This window comes from Oxyura jamaicensis, chromosome 14, assembly GCF_011077185.1.
Source record: "Oxyura jamaicensis isolate SHBP4307 breed ruddy duck chromosome 14, BPBGC_Ojam_1.0, whole genome shotgun sequence".
Lineage (NCBI taxonomy): Eukaryota > Metazoa > Chordata > Aves > Anseriformes > Anatidae > Oxyura > Oxyura jamaicensis.
Window position 1 is genome coordinate 16,857,358 of NC_048906.1, and position 16,368 is coordinate 16,873,725.

General features: G+C 36.0%; 1 protein-coding gene across 7 annotated transcripts in view; it reads left to right on the forward strand.

Annotated features, from left to right (window-relative positions):
* The window catches only part of CLEC16A (C-type lectin domain containing 16A), a 78,684-nt gene that overhangs the window by 13,431 nt on the left and 48,885 nt on the right, over positions 1–16,368 (forward strand). For all 7 annotated transcript variants that reach the window (XM_035339336.1, XM_035339339.1, XM_035339337.1 and 4 more), the window contains 7 exons: positions 106–280; positions 893–946; positions 3,421–3,534; positions 8,456–8,684; positions 10,033–10,159; positions 11,970–12,070; positions 14,772–14,894. In XM_035339336.1, the coding sequence (XP_035195227.1) occupies positions 106–280; positions 893–946; positions 3,421–3,534; positions 8,456–8,684; positions 10,033–10,159; positions 11,970–12,070; positions 14,772–14,894 (923 nt within the window). The remainder of the gene's footprint in view (positions 1–105; positions 281–892; positions 947–3,420; positions 3,535–8,455; positions 8,685–10,032; positions 10,160–11,969; positions 12,071–14,771; positions 14,895–16,368) is intronic.

Below are 16,368 nucleotides of genomic sequence, written 5' to 3' on the forward strand. Positions count from 1 at the left end.
ACAAGACAATTGATGGAAGGGATGTACATGAATTCTTCCGCTAAGTTTTAAAAATTTACTTATCTTTTATGTTTTATCTTTTTGACTTTCTGCTCTGTTTTTCAGGCACAGAAATAGGGGCAAGTTGAGTGACCTGGTAGCAGAACATCTTGATCATTTGCATTACCTTAATGATATCCTCATAATTAATTGTGAATTTTTAAACGATGTGCTGACAGACCACCTACTTAATAGGCTCTTTCTACCCCTCTATGTGTATTCACTAGTAAATCAGGATAAGGTAAGTTAATATCTGCAAATACTTAAGTTGTAAAGGAATTATTTGCTTTCAATATGCATAGTGATTTGTTAAACAGGTGTATTCAGTACTAGGTACAATAATGTTGATGTCTGTGTTTGTATTTTGAAACAAATGAGGTGACTGTATGGGAAAGTTATAATTCAACTGTTTTTGTACATCAGTGTTTACTTAGTTTATTGAAATATCTGCCAAAAACATTTTTTGTATTGATAAGATTCTGTTGTTTCTGAGTAGCTAATTTTCAGAGCTTTCTTTAATGAATGTTATCAGAAAAAAATGTTGTGAAGGAATAATTGCATAAGGAAAACCAACATACTCCTTAGGTACTTGTCTGTTAAAATGTTACTAAAGTGACCATGAAAGGAAGCGGTCAATAACCATTTCTTAGGCATGTAGAGTAAAATCCTTAATTGGAGAGTCTTCATTTGAGCTGATGTTCTTTAAAGTTTACTTTTTGGTAAACAATGGTTAGTGAACATTTTGTGATAGAATGTAGAACAATACAATGTTACATGTTTTTGTTTTAAATAAAACATTTACACTGATTAATGTTATTTGTAAATAAATCATTATTTCTCATAACTTCCTTAGGGTGGGGAGCGTCCAAAAATAAGTCTCCAAGTTTCTCTCTATCTTCTTTCTCAAGTATGTATTCAAATTATTTTGTCCTATTTCAGAACGTGCTTTGCAGTATTGTTACAATTTGTAAAAATTGCTGTGTTATGACTGTTTTGGCAAAAATGTTAAAGAAAATTTCACAGACGTTGTCAAAGACTTGCCAGTTTTCATATTGTAAAAAAGAAGTTAATTGTTCCTTTTATAGACAGAGTAAGTATCTTCTTCAATTAACACCATTCCTCTGAAGGATCCCATAGCACATGGCAGCTTTTGGACTATTCATTGTGGTTTATGTACAACACCTGATAAAACAGTGCACAACAGAGCTAGGCAACATTTGAGGACAGAATTTGTCAAAATTAGAGGTGAAATTTAGCTAGATGCGGTATTGCACTTTGAATCTGCCTAAATCTGTGAAATATACTAGGTTTGAAATTTCCCTCTTTGAATAACAGATGTTTTATGTTTTGTGTTTTTCTTATCTCACGTTTTTTCTTTTAAAAGTTAACAAACTTGTCTACACCCAAACTTTCTCACAACTTAAATTTCATCATGCTTATGCTTTAAATCTATATAGCTCTACAATAATTGGAATAATTAAAGAAGTACCTATTATTTTCAATTTTCACCTGTCCCACCTTCTTTTCTATCTGGAATGTTCCCCCCCCCGCCCCCGCACCCCTCCCCCCCAAATAAAGAGTCATATAGTTGTGCATTTTTTGATTGTAGAGAATGTCAAATCTTGTCTTCCTATGGTCTTTTGCACATTGCTGTGAGGCTTAATTTTTTAAATTATATTTTCTAAAGTTAGTTTTCATTTGTATTTCATAAAATTTATACTTTTTTCTTTGAACTTTTGATTTTACATTGTAGTCTGGCCCATAATTTTATCTTTTTTTCTGAAAAAATGTTATTTGTCAGGTAAATGTAACTTAATGCTTAATTTGAACCTAAAAATTGCAGTGTTATGGGAGTTATTAAGCACAGATAAAACCTTGGGAGCAACAGCTTCTGGTAACTAAAGGGATCTACATCATAGTGTTCTACACTTCAAACTCTTTTAACCTCATTGATCTCAGGGAAAGTATTGACTAGGTATCACTTCAAGATTTACATCTATGTTCTTTCCTAAAGAAAAATGAACTTTTTTCCTAACCATAAAGAATTGGGAATGGATTTTTTGTGTCAGGATAGGATGGGATGTAGAAAATCAAGCTGCTTTTCTGTAACGGGCAGAAATGCATCTCTTTCCCTGTTTGGATTGGGAACTGGAAAAATGTACACTGAGTATCTGAAAACCTGTCTATTACTGTTACTCATACTAGACATATTTTTTAGGGATTACTCATATATTACAGACAAGTGCTTGAGTGTGTCATGCTAACAGATGAAAATCCATTGCTATTTCAAAGTGAGCATGTTAGGTATTTATGCCAAAATATTCCTGTGTACAGTCAAGCTATGTTTACTGAAGCAAAATAAGCTTGAGTTTAGGAAGTTGCAACACACTTCAAAAATACTTTGAACAACCTCACAAAGTTCTACATAGGTCACTGCTGTATGCTGATCATCACCTAGCTTTTGAAGGTCTGGCATGGGTCTGTCTTTAATCAGAAAACATGTAGAGACCAGATTTAGCTATGTGTTGTCAAAGCAAGGCTTAGGTTTACTGACATGGAAATTATTAGGGGATTTTTCAGTTAGAACCACTGTTTAGGTTCTCAGCTGTGATATACCTGTAAAGAGAATGGATGGTAGCCGATACAAGGTCATTGTGGCTGGACCTGAGCTGGCTCTGTCTGGAAGCCCATTGTTTTCCTTAAGCCTAACCTTGTACACCTAGCCTCAAAACAGAGTGCTCAGTGTAAACAGAGAACTCTGGTGAGGCACCTTAATGCTTCTGGGTAGGTGCTTAGATATTACAGGCAGTAGCGCCCTTATTCTTGTATTACGTAGCTGCTTTGGAGCTAGAATGCAATCCATTGTGACTTTATAGCTAGAAAAGCTGCTTCTGATCCAGTTTAGCCTACCGCATGATGAATTACTGCAAAACACACAATATTTAATTACTGCAATATGCACAATAGAGAACTGGAGTACTGCTGGTTGTTGGCATGCTGTGTACCATCACCAATTTGTGTGTTTTCCTAAAAACAATTTCTACGGAGTAGTTTTAATTTGCATTCCGTTGGCTAGAGTATCTCATGGCTTTCATCATAAAGTTGATGACAAAGAATTTCTGTATCTCAGAGGGAGAGAAGAGTATAAAAAATTATTCAAAGTAGGTAGTTTTAAAATATAGGGAAAGGACAAATACCTGTATAGAGGATTGTCTGTTTGTGTTTTGAAGCAAATTTCACGAACTGTCAGTGTTCACAGTAACCTCAAGGTAACGTAAGATTCAACAAGGTCAAAAAAATTACATTCAGTGACTGAAATTATGAAACTGTATGCATCTTGTAATACATGTCTGATGTTTCTTTCTATCCTTGTCTTAATAGGTTTTTCTAATTATACATTATGCCCCTTTGGTGAACTCATTGGCTGAGGTTATACTTAATGGTGACCTGTCGGTGTTTTCTTCTAAAGTTGAGCAAGATACTCAGAAAAACACAGTAAGTGGCCAAATAATCTTTGAAATTTTTCCTTTTTTAGAGGCAGATATTTAATTTGAAACACAATCAAGTATATGAAAATTGCTAAGTTAAAGTGATTGTGTTTAGGAAAGAAGAGCAGCAGTAGGAAACTTCAATTTTGTTGTTAAATATGACAGCAGAAAAGTGCTCTGTGTATCTTGCAGTATTGCATTCTTGCTTGGCGGTGTTTCCTTGTGTTTTTTTTGTACACATACATATGTATTGCAGGTAGGGGTACAAAAAGGTGTAGGAGAGAAATAAGAATACTTAGTTCTGCTATGGTGGTCAGACACAGCAAAGTCTTCTAGTGCCTTTGATAGGATACTTTCATAATCAAGTCAATGTTCAGTTTTGGTTATTGACTCTTTGCTACTGAAATAAAGATTGGTCATCACAGGTTTCCTATAAAATTATTCCCTTACACAGTCTATAGTAGAAATGAGAACATTAAAAATATCACTGGCTTTATGGTTAATTCTTTGGATATAGAATGAAATAAATTTATCTGAATATTCCTAGTGTTCTAGTAATAAAACTGATAACCTGTGAAGGCCCATCAGTGCATATAAGAGAACATACACAAGCCACAAAAAGATGAAAATTGTATCACTGTCATTACCCTTCTATTGTCAGATTTAATCACATGGAGATAGATGTTGCTAGATGCTGCTGCTAGTGTTTTTCTGAGATTGTTGTATATATGATTTTTCTCTGTTGTTGTTGGCTTCAGACTGTGAAGTGCCTTATTAAAGGCCTATTTGGGGACAGTAATAATAAGCGGGTATGACCTTACTTCGGTTAAGAGGCTTCTGACTGTAGCTTTGTCTAAAGGGTGAACTTGTCCCCTAAGGCCTGACTGTTTGGTTAAGAGTTGGTTACTGACTTCATCTTTGATTTGTAACAAAGAGTAGATTGATTCTTGTAAACATCCTTTCCCATCAGCAGCTATAGCTCAGAGTTTCAAGGGGGGACTATATGCTAGAACTCTTACAAGTCTCCTTTTCTCAATTTATTTCTCTTCTGTGATGGAAGTTATGTGGGCTGATGTTTGCCAGTAGCTTTTGGCTTCTAGTGTTTATATAGTTGACATTTTATGTTTAGATTCTAATCTTTTTTTTTAGGAGAACCTCTAAGGTGGAATGGTGGAGCTGACCGAGTATTTCGAGATAAAGGAGTCTCTTATTTGTGTTAGGAAATGTCTGACCTTCTGCTAGTTGCATACTGAATGTTGTCTTACTTGTGCAAAAGCAGTTTTGTAACTAGGAAATTTGTGGTGAAAGGGTGGGGGAGCATATCTCAGCATGTCAGGAGTGAGATTTTCTTTCCTGTTACAGTTACTGTACACAGTTGCAAAATACCTGTAGTATGTGTTTGTGTGCTTACACTAATGTGAGGAATATTAGAGGGTTCCTATAAATGTCTGTTCCTCTGCTCTCTTTTGTTTGTAATACTGTCTACGTTGCTGCTTCTTACAAGTCTTAAAAGATGTGACCTTATGTTATGTACACTGGGGGTTCTGTCCTACCTGAACAGCTACTTAAATGAGAGGGATGTTGGCTTTCTAGGATAAATCCGTAGCAAAACACGGATCTCTGTTACTAAGAGAGCAGAGTGGTGGGTATGGAAAAAAACTTCCATGGAGAAGCTTTATTTTTTAGTAAATTCAGCCATGTCCTTCAATGAAACCTTAAAGGGGAAGCATGTATGATCAGCAAGTGTACTGCTGGAACCAGGCTATTTGCAGAAAGGACAGGGAAAAATCTGGGGAAGAGCTCCATGCCTCGCTTCATGGAGGGAGCTATCAAGTGAGCTGCTGTCAGTTGATGAGCGTGAACAGCTACTGCTTGCGGTATGTGGTAGTTTCTACTGATGTACAGCTCCGTGTGCTGAGGATAAAGTAAGCTGTAGCTACAGAGGCATAGATAGCTGTAGGTAAAGATGAGACAGTTTCTCATTTCTCTGTGATAGGACTTCTAAGAGCAGAAAGATGATTTTTGAGCAATGCTAGTCATTTTAAGGACTATTTTTCAGACTATTACGTGTGTCAGAATCATAGCAAAGTTGTTGCTGTGGTGCATTCTGCAAAGAAAGGACAGTTTCATTGAATAATGGGAGCTATTTAAGGAATCATAGAATCATAGAATATCCCGAGTTGGAAGGGACCTACAAGGATTATTGAGCCCAACTCCTGGCACTGCACAGGTCAACCCAAAAAGGAGCTGCTATAGAATTGCTTGTTCTGAGGCTAATAGAACAAAGTGATGAACAACTTTATTTATTTTTTGGTCTGAGAATAGATTCGTTTGTTCTTGTACCTAAATTTATCTCTACTTCCTTTCTGTTATAATATCCCATGGTAATCATTTTGATACTCTCCTAAACTGCTTGTTTTGGGGATAATTCTCAGTTACGGTGAGTGCCAGTTACCACTGAAGTGTACCTAATGCTTGTAACTCCAGTAGCAGAGATGTCTTGAAATATATTAAGTTGAAGTGTAACTGTCAGTTTCTAATTAACATGCAGTTTCTAAAAGCAGAAGTAGGTAAGAATCTAATGTCTATATTCATCTTCCTAACAAGATGAGTTAAAAGTAGAATGAGGTGTAGAGAGTAGGGACTGAGATAACCAGAAGCTAGGTGACTTAATAGGTAAAGAATACTTAGCCTAACAAAAGAAAAGTTGAGGAGTGTTGCAGTAGCTGTGCATAAATACAACATATACAGAGTAATTTAGGGTGTAGGAATGATGGTAGTACAGGAACAAATGGTACTCTTTACTGGAAGTTTTAGTGAAAAACAATCAGATTCAACTGCGGATAGCTTATGCGTTGGCAATAACCTACCCATGGAGATCTGCAGAACATAATAAGGCATTAATGATTGCTCAAACTCCATTGAGCAGGTTCTCCAGTTCGAAACAGCAAATTAAGATGCACTTCTCTTTACATATTTTTCACTTTATTTCTGCTATTAGATGGTATCAGAATCATTTTTTTTTCTCATGATGAGCATTGAATATGTGTAGCCATCAGAATAGTTTTAAACTTGTTAGCAGTTAGCACACTCAGTTTTACCTTATTTCCTGTGAGATCTGTTTTCCTGCATAATTCGGATGTGGGCCACTTACACCTATTTGTGTTTCTTGTTTAACCTACTTTCTCCTTCCCATAAGAGGTTGTTACTGGTACTACCTTATTTTACCAACATAAATTGCACAAACCATAATTGAAAATATGTTTAGAAAGACACTTTTAAAAGTATGAAATAACGATACCTTAGAATGTATAATCAAGCTATATACTATATAAACTAATTTTAAATCTGAATTTTTAGATTATTTTAATATACTATATTTAGCAGCACAGGATATATATATTGACCTCTTCTCATCATTGTTTCTGGCAGTCATTCTCATCATTCACTCTTTCAAACCATGGTTCAGTGCTTATCAGCATATCACTGTCAAATGGTCTCTTCTGTTATTTTGCTCATATGGCTAACAGAAGTATATTAGAAATACAAGGATGTTAATTACCTGCACTCTTCATGAAGTAGTCACAGAATTCTAGGAAGCAATTGTAAGAAGTAAATGCAAGGAGACAAAAATCTAGATGCTTCATGCAATCTGCGTACTGTGTATTTTTTTTTCCATAAAGAATAAGACTTAATGTGTTCTTCAATTTTCTTATGACTTTCCTGACCAGAAGCCATCAATAAAAAGTAATGTGGTTGTAACCCCAATTGTTTTATAATTTTCCTATGTTGCAGTTCAATACAGTTAAAGATATATCGGAGAGGCTACCGGGAAAGATATGTGGCAAATTTCACATTGGGTTGAGTAGTTCTTAGTATTGTGAAAGATTCTTCATACTGTGTTGCTTGTTTCAGAGTACAGCTGAGTTCAGTATTTCTATAACCTCTTAAGTCAGGTGTTTCAGAGAAACACCTTGGCCTCTTGATTTGTAAGGCTTCTTTCCCGATCCTCTCCTAATCTTTTTTTTTTTTTTTTCCACATATTCGTGTTCCTTATTAATTGAAGAGAGGGTTTTTTTCCAGACTTTTTCTGAGGTCTCTTTGATGCACTCATCTTCAGTGCCTTCTGCACTCGATATATACAAGGCCAGGAACAGAACCCCAGTTTTGTATTTAGTCTTCTTTCCTATTGCTTGCCCTTTTTGAAACCTTTAGCAGGTGTCATCTAATCATGAGTTAAGCATCAAGATCTAAAAGGTAATGAAGTTTCTGTAACTTTTTTTTTCAGTACAGACCTGTGCAGGCAGGAAGCCTCAGGATTATTTCACTTCTCAGTAGCAGATAAGTTTGGCTGGTTGGTGTTTGTGTAGCTTTGGGCGAGAGGCAGCATGTATGCCGATGATGTAGCTGGCAGGCCAAACAAGTGTGAAGGGAGCTCAAAGCACTGCAGCTCAAAAAGAACCTGCAAAAGGATAGGAAACCAACTTTTAGTCCTGTTGATTGTCAGGAAAACATACTGATTGAGTACCTCTTGCTTTCTTGACAGTGTATTTCATATTAATACATCACTATTGATACATACTTTGATTTTTGTAAGTAGTGTTTTAATTTTGTATGTACTAACTGCCTCAACTGTTAAGCAAAGTTCAAGGAAAGAAAATACAGTTTTAAGAACCTTGCATTGATAAAGCATATAATTCTGAATCTCCTTGTTTCAAAATGACATGCTTAATGACAAATTTTTAGGATATGTTACTTTGGAGATAGTGCAGTTTGTCTGAGGTCTGCTTTCTTGTATTTTAAAATTGATTTGAAATTTAAGTGATATGCTGAATTACATTCAAAACCCCTGTTTTGTGTGAACAAAAGTTTCTTTATCAACCAGAATTAAAAATGTCTTGCTCAGTGTAAACTCTTAATATTTACAGACAAAGTCAAGTATCAGATGTTTCATAAAACCAACAGAAACGCTTGAGAGGTCTCTTGAAATTAACAAACAGAAGGGGAAGAAGAGGGTGCAGAAAAGACCCAACTATAAAAATGTTGGTGAAGAAGATGAAGAAGAGAGAGGATCTGAAGATACCCAGGATGACCTTGATAAAACTAAAGGTACAGAAGCAAGTTCAAAGGGCATCAGAACAAGCAGTGAAAATGAAGGTGAGTATACCAGCAAACAAAAATGATACTTATATTTGGATATTTCTATTTACTGAATTTACCTAATTTTGGTCTGTTACATGGCTTGTTGTCTTGTTCCACTAGGTAAACGTGGGAATATTCTTTTTTTAGTCTCTTTGGCTGCATTTCTTTTTCTCACATTAAATCATTCTATCAGAACATATACTTCTAGTCTGATTGAAAAACATTGAAATGTCTTCATATTTTCCTGCTGGCTTTGGCTCTTACACAAATGCATGCACTTGGTGTTGTATGTGATTATGGAGCACTTTATAAGTAGACTTCACAATTTTGTAACTTCTCTGCAGTAAGGCAAATGGTAGGCACTTCACCTCTATAAGATGGTATTCTGTGCATGTTTCAGTGATAAAAGTTCAAGTATGCTAAAAGCAATGATACATGTTAGAAGATACTTAATAGTTCAAAATTAAAAACATCTTTTACCTTAGATTTTTAATTGTCCGTTTTCAGGATTTTTGATCTAACTCTAACCTTAAAAACTGATTTTATAGGATGAATGCCACATCATAGCTGTTTATTTTAGCAGTTAGTAACTATTAGACAGATGTACATCAGGAAACAGTCTTTACTTTATGCATATATTGAGCAAATATATGTGGCAGAATTGCATGTAAGGAGTAGAAAACAAGACCTTTTGTGTTTTGATAGCCCTCTCCAGACATGGTTGCATTTTGTTGAGGCAAGCAGTCTCTTTGATAAGACTTTCCAGGATCCTCTTTTTCCATAAATGATGTCAAATAATTGGTCTGTTGTCCACCGTAATCTTAAGGAAGTATGATGTAATCTACTGTGTAAACTGGTGTGTTAACTAGTAATCTTTGTCCAAGTTCTTAGGCAAATGCTAGGTTTGGTCCTAGTATATCTACTTCAAACCAATCAGTCTGAATCACTTAGGACTAGGAATCTTGTTTGCTATGATGTAGAAACCCATTTCACCCTCTCTGAAACTTAATTTCCCACTGGTAGCACTCACCAGTGTTTTCACAAATTTTCTTCCAATAGATGTTCTATGTGTTTTCTTCCTATGATTTAGAGGGGAAGGGGATTACTGTTATTTACTTACTGGACACATTTTTTATTCTTTCATATGCATATGTGTAACTTTATAGTGTTAAATTTATTGAAATATAAGAAAGCTTTTTTCTTTGGGAAGAAGATTTGCCTACATCTAGTTACTGATTAACCCTTCTGAGGTTGTGGTTATACATCTTATACAGGTGCATCGGTGACTTCACATGAGAAGTGGGAAATATGAAAGAGCTTGTTTAATAAAAAATGTTTGAAAACACTAATTTTTGTTTTTCAGAAATAGAGATGGTAATCATGGAGAGATGTAAACTGTCAGAATTGTCTATTTCTGCTGTGACAGAACAGAATACAACAGATGAAGAAAAGAGTGCAGCTGCCTCTGGGAGTGACATAAATTGGAACAGGTATAAAAACTGCAGCTTTTGCCTCCTAAAGCATTGATTTCACTAAAATTAAAATATTAGTTTAACATCATAGGTCAATTTTTAGTTTAATTATTATCAGTTCTTGGTCTGACAAGTTACCTAGTTTTTAAGTGTTTTAATAATCTTGAACCTTGATATTTTGACCCTTTTTCTTCTTTCAACTTTGAGTCTGAACTCTTTTTGCTATGTTTAAAACACCCCGTTTCAGGATGCCGTGAGACTTGTAGGGGTTGTTTATTGCTGAGGAAGTGCTTTTAAGACTGCAGGCACTCTTGGTTGTTATTCGGAATGTTCATTTTCAACATGACTAATTATTTAGGTTGCTTTTACTCAAATAGCAATATTCTCCTTGCATGAGATCTACAGTAGGACCATTGTATGGGAAAATTGTCTTAGATATGAACAGCAAGGTGAAACTTGGGCAAAGAGGAATAAAAACTTAGTGGCAATTGAATGTATTATAGAGGATGCATGAAATCCAGCTTCAGAAATACATAAACACATGGCTGTGATGTCACAGTGCAGAGGAAGTGTTATTCTTGTGATAGCCTTGTTTTAGTAAACAAGAGCACAAATGTGTATGGAACTGAAGGGAAGTGCTAAGTACATCATTACGTAAGCCACTCAGCTGAAGTCATAAAGTGTGACCATGAAGGTAACATGAGTCTGAAATAGATATGTATGTTGTGTTCTGATCTTTGATAGCTCTTCTGACCTTTTGCTAACCACCATGATGGGCTTGTAGTGGCTGCTTCTTGTCTGCTGAGTCTAGAGATGGGGAAAATATATTTGTTTTATGGCTTTGAATATTATTGTTGAGTTAGGTAGCATAAGGATTTTATTCCTTTATTACTTTAATCAACGGGTTTGAATTCTGTTTTCAGTCTAAGTTCTAAACTTTTTTTCCTCTGACTCTGAGGCATTCCTCATTTTTTGTTCATCCTGGCCACTTATCCTGTGAAAGTGCATCAAAGAATTTAATTTTTACTTGTGCTCTTTACTTGAGCAGGCTGGATGCAAGCCAGTGTAAGACAAGAAACCAAGTTGCCTTGCAGTTAAGTTGGGTTAATACCAGCTGAGTCTCAGCCATATTTGATCTACACAAACATCTTCTGGATTAAATTGATTTTTCTTGCCTGTTAAGGATACAGGTGAAAGATGACCTTATCACTGTTTGTAGCTTCCTGAATATATGTCACAGATCCACTCATGCTTAAACCCAGGAAAACAAAACTCATCTGCAACCCAGAGCTTTCATTTTTCCATTCAAATGTTCTTTCCCTCTTCATTTTTTCTTTCCTATACCTTTTTGATTATAAAGTTTTTGACTGCTTTAGAATAAGTTATCTTCCTCCAAACTGTTTGTGAAAACTGCTTTCTTGCTATAGTGATAATAAAAACTTTTCAACTCTTGTTTACTATGTGAATTTTAAGTTAGTTATTTTTTATGCAACAGTGATAGCTCCTTGAAGCTAGTTATGTGTATATACACTTAACCTCTACAATGCTGCTACATGCATACGTAAAAGTGCTACAAACAAACCTAGTAAATGTATGAACAAGTAGCTCTTGGGAAAGTACTATGAAACGATTTCTGTTAAAACATTTGAATTAATGTCAGAATGTAATACAAGACATGGCCCTGATCTGAGTACTCTCTTTTGTTTTAATGCCTGAAAATGTGCATTGCTGTAGATTCTCTTTCCTGTTCTACATGTAGCTAACAATAGTTACTGATTTTTCTGTAACTGATTTTTCTTGACCACTTCAAAGTTTTTCCTTTCTGCAGGCCTTTTCTTGATATGGTCTATAATGCACTGGACTGTGCTGAAGACGATTACTATGCCCTGTTTGTGCTCTGTCTTCTGTATGCAATGTCACACAATAAAGGTAAGAAATATTTCTTCTTCCAGAGAAAACTAAATGAGACGTGTGGTTTTAGACATGTACAATCTGCTTGTAGTTTGTTTATGCAAGTCTTAAACAGTGAGAAATTCTTTACATGATAAGGCGGAGGGATAAGTACACTGTAAATAAAAAACAGTTGCTAAGGATATTCTTTTTAGGAAGGTTTTGATAGAAAGCTTTGTGAACATCAAATAACTCTTCTTTGTTGGTTTCTTGAAATTGGCATAGAATTACCATGTTTCACATTAGATCCTTTAAATTCAGAAGAAGCTTGCGATGTTCAATCTGAATGTATATTGGGTAGGATTCTTCCCCGCTTTGCATGTAATGTGATAGCTACATGTACTTCAAGTATAAAATGTTGTAAAACTTGTCCCCATGTGTAAATAGTAAATATTTGTGTACATTAAACATCTGCATAAATGCACCAGGCCTGAGAATCAGATCTGACTGTGACAGTTGGCTGATGCCTGTTTCTATTCAGCTCTGACAGTCCTTCAGTAAGTCTTTTTATGCTAATTCCTCAACAACCTCCTCATCCAGTGTGCACAGTGTCTTAACGAGACATAATTGATTGAAGGCTCAAGGAGGTTTTACAAGTTGAGTTGTGTTATGGAATAGAACACTGACATTCCACAAATCTCCTATGGATTCTGGACTGTTGTAAAAACTAGCAAAACTGTTACAAGTGTAGTTCGTTATAATTCATATTGCTTGAGAATATGTAGCCTTTTGCAAAGGATGACTATGGCTAGCTTTTTTATTTTGGAACCACTGTTCCATTAAATTGAGCGAAAGAACATCAGGTTTGATATCAAGCTTAAAGGAAGGTTTTTTTTTCTAATTTCAAGACACCACTCAAGGTCAACTAGAGTGGAGACAAGGGTTGAGGAAAGAGAACTCATGGTGTAAATAGCTAAGCTGAATTCTTCCTATTCTCCTTCAGCCTCTTGATGGCTTTGTTTTTCTCTGGTAACGAAGGAATAACTGTGAAATTATTTGCAATTCAGGGATAATTTCAGGGTTTTGACAGTATTATGGCAAAAGCTGGTAATGCAACTGATATCACTAAAGATAGCACAACAGTTGTCATGGTCTAGCCCACTGACTTGCATCTCCCTGATTCCCTGCTCGCCAACAAACTAATCCTGCAAGCAGTACACTTCCTAAGGAAAATGCTCTGCCCCCTGAGGGACTTCTGAGTATCACTGTGCTAGAAAATCCCCATTTCAAAGATGGATTCTCTTCAGTTGTGATGATGTAGCTGAAATTGTGATTAGCCAAAATCAGTAGTTATAACTGTGCAGCTTCAGAGTGTCCACAGAAGTCTTTGTGTCATAAGGGAGTAAGGCTGTATTCCACGGTTGTATTTCTTGAGAATTATTCTATTTTAGACTATAAAATAACACATCCTTCAGGCCACTGTATTCACTTTCAGCGTAATTAAACTGTCTTCAATATCCTGTTCCCAGGAAAAAAAAAAAATCTATCCTCTCATTTCAAAGATTATTTGCTTACATCTATAGTGTTGCTGTAAACAGTGAGGAATGCAGTAAATGCTGCATCTTGCTGCCTAGTTTCAGCAATCTCTTATGCTGTTTATTTTTCACTAAATTTCCAGGGTTACCAAGAGAAATACAACAGGCAGTGAAATACATAACTTTTAAAGGCTAAGAGTTTCCAGCCCTAAAACTGCAGATACCTCTTACATATTTAAGGGGTTAAAATCTACACTTCATTCTTTGGTGGTCACATCAACTGTCTCTAAGTGAAAAATTCCTTAGGCTTATACTCACTGGTTTTCGTTGTCAACAATTTACATTACTCTGCTCTTTGGAAGTTATTTCCCCTTATCCCATCGTCGTCCTTAGATCTTAGGTGCTAGACAGATAGTAACATCCAATTTTGGTCTTCATTGTCTTCCACTGACTGATTTCTCTTGTGCCATGTAATAGATGTGAGGGCTACAGAATCAGTGTCTCTGCATCTTGAAGGGGAGGAGGTTTTATACGTTGTTGATTTCTAGTGTTTGTTTGGTGCAAGAGTTCAATGTTGTTCTTAACAAGCTCAGGAACTTCTGCAGATCTAAACCAGAATTCTCAGATTTCTAAACCAGATTCAGTGTCAGTCTTGGAAGGTGCCTCTGGATTGAGCTACAGGCAATGTTTATATCTGAATTCAGCAGAAAGCAAGAATCTGTCTGCCTGCAGTCTTTCCCAAGATATGGGAAAGATAAAGGTATAAACCACAATAAAGTCATCTTCTGTTTTATAGGGATCTTTATTACCATTCCTTAAAACAAGAACAAGGAGTTCCTCAGCAATCCATGATTATCATTTACTTTACGAGGTCTTATCAGTAACCAGTCTATTCTGAGAAATAACCTTGCTTGCTTTTTTTCTTTTAAATGGGAATAGTTTGAGGAAGGATGAGTTTAGATGTCACTAACCATTTTGGGATTGGAGCATCTTCACCCATTAGGCTCTTTCTAAGGCTCTTAGGTCAGTGGTTCACAAATGTGTTTAGTCTTTGTTCTTCCTTTTCCTTGTGGTAACTAAGCAAGTTGATTTTGAGTTTCTTTGTATCACTAATTACATTATTCCAAGAAAACGGTTGCAGTTCATTAAATACTTACCTTGAGGTATAGTCCTGTTTTCTGACTTAACTCCCTTCCCTACAAAAGGAATTGACTCAGTCAAGTTGGAGAGAATTCAACTTCCTGCTCAGCATGCTGAAGAGAGAAATTCGTATAATCACGTACTTGCAGAAGGGCTCATCAGGATAATGAATTATGCTGCACAACCAGGTATCACATTTACAATATTTTTTAAAAAATCTGAAATGTTTGCAGACTTAAAAAAAAAAAAATAATAATAAATAAAAAGCAGCTACTTAGTCACCTGTATATGAGGAGAAAATCTGTTTAACATGCTCTTTGTTGAACAGTAAGTAAATAAGGGCTGTGAAAAACAAATACATCTTTTCCTCAGTTGCTGAGTAACCTGACTAGTTGTTTTTATGCTCAGGACTTCACAAGGGTCTGCCTTATTTTTCCAACTTTCTGCTTTTTTTGAATAAACAAAACATTGAGCAAGGACTGGTGAGATGTCTAGTAATTGCAGCTTAATGTAGGATTTCTTCCTGAAAACCTGATGTATGGCACCTTTGCTTCTAACAGTAGTTCCAGCAAAGAGTAGTCTTCAAAAATATATTGAAGATATAACTGGTGTCCTTTGTTTATAGGTGTCATTTGTTTCTGGAGGTGTTAGCAAATTTTCCCATGCTCTTCTTTTAATCACAGATTGTATTTTCAGTTCTGAATTGTTTTGCAGAAAATGTTTTTTTCCTTAACTTCGACTTCTTTGTAAAATGGGGGCAGAAGGCTCAGTGTCTTATTCCATAGAAACACAACTGTTGTTCAAGCCACAGCTCCTCTCCCCTGCTGAGTGGAAATGGTTTCCCCTGAAACTGACTCACAGTCAAGTTCCTGATTGTCTGCAGAATAAAATCTAATGCTTATTTGACATACAAGACTGATCTACAGAATGTTAGCTTCTGATGTGCTAGTTACAGATTAAAAGGCGTATATATAAATAATTGCCCACCAAACTACTCTCTAACTTGGCAAGATGGGGAGAAAAATATGGTCAAGATAAGGACAGTGAGATCACTCACTAATTACCATCATGGGGAAAACAGACATGGCTTGGGGAAGATTAATTTATTGCTAGTAGATAACAGTGAGGCAGTAAGAACTAAAATGAAAAAAAAAAAAAAATAATAGCACCTCCTCTCATTCCTTTCGAGGCTCCACTTCACTGCTGGTTCTTCTGCCTCCTCCCCCACGAACAGCACAGAGGGGACTGGGAATGGGGCTTGTGATCAGTCCATAACACTCGGTCTGTGCTGCTCCTTCGCCCTCACTCTTTCCCTGTTCTAGTGTGGGGTCCCTCCCATGGGATACAGTCCTTCCTGAACTGATTGTACACTGGCCCTTCTCAGGGGGTTGCAGTTCTTCAGGAACTGCTCCAACATGGCTCAGTTATGTGGGTTGTGCCAAAATCCTTTGGACTTAAGGAAAAGCTATACTTTACTAGAATGCTGTATACAAAACCTCATTTCATCTCGTAACTTTATCCATGCGAATCATCCGTAATTCTTCCCTCATTCTAGTGTAATTCAACCTGTGCTTCCAGTTAATTAAGATGTTGGTTTCAGTGGCTTTTCAGATGATGTTCATCTTTATTGCCGCCTTGTTGCATGTTTTTTAAAAAAAAATT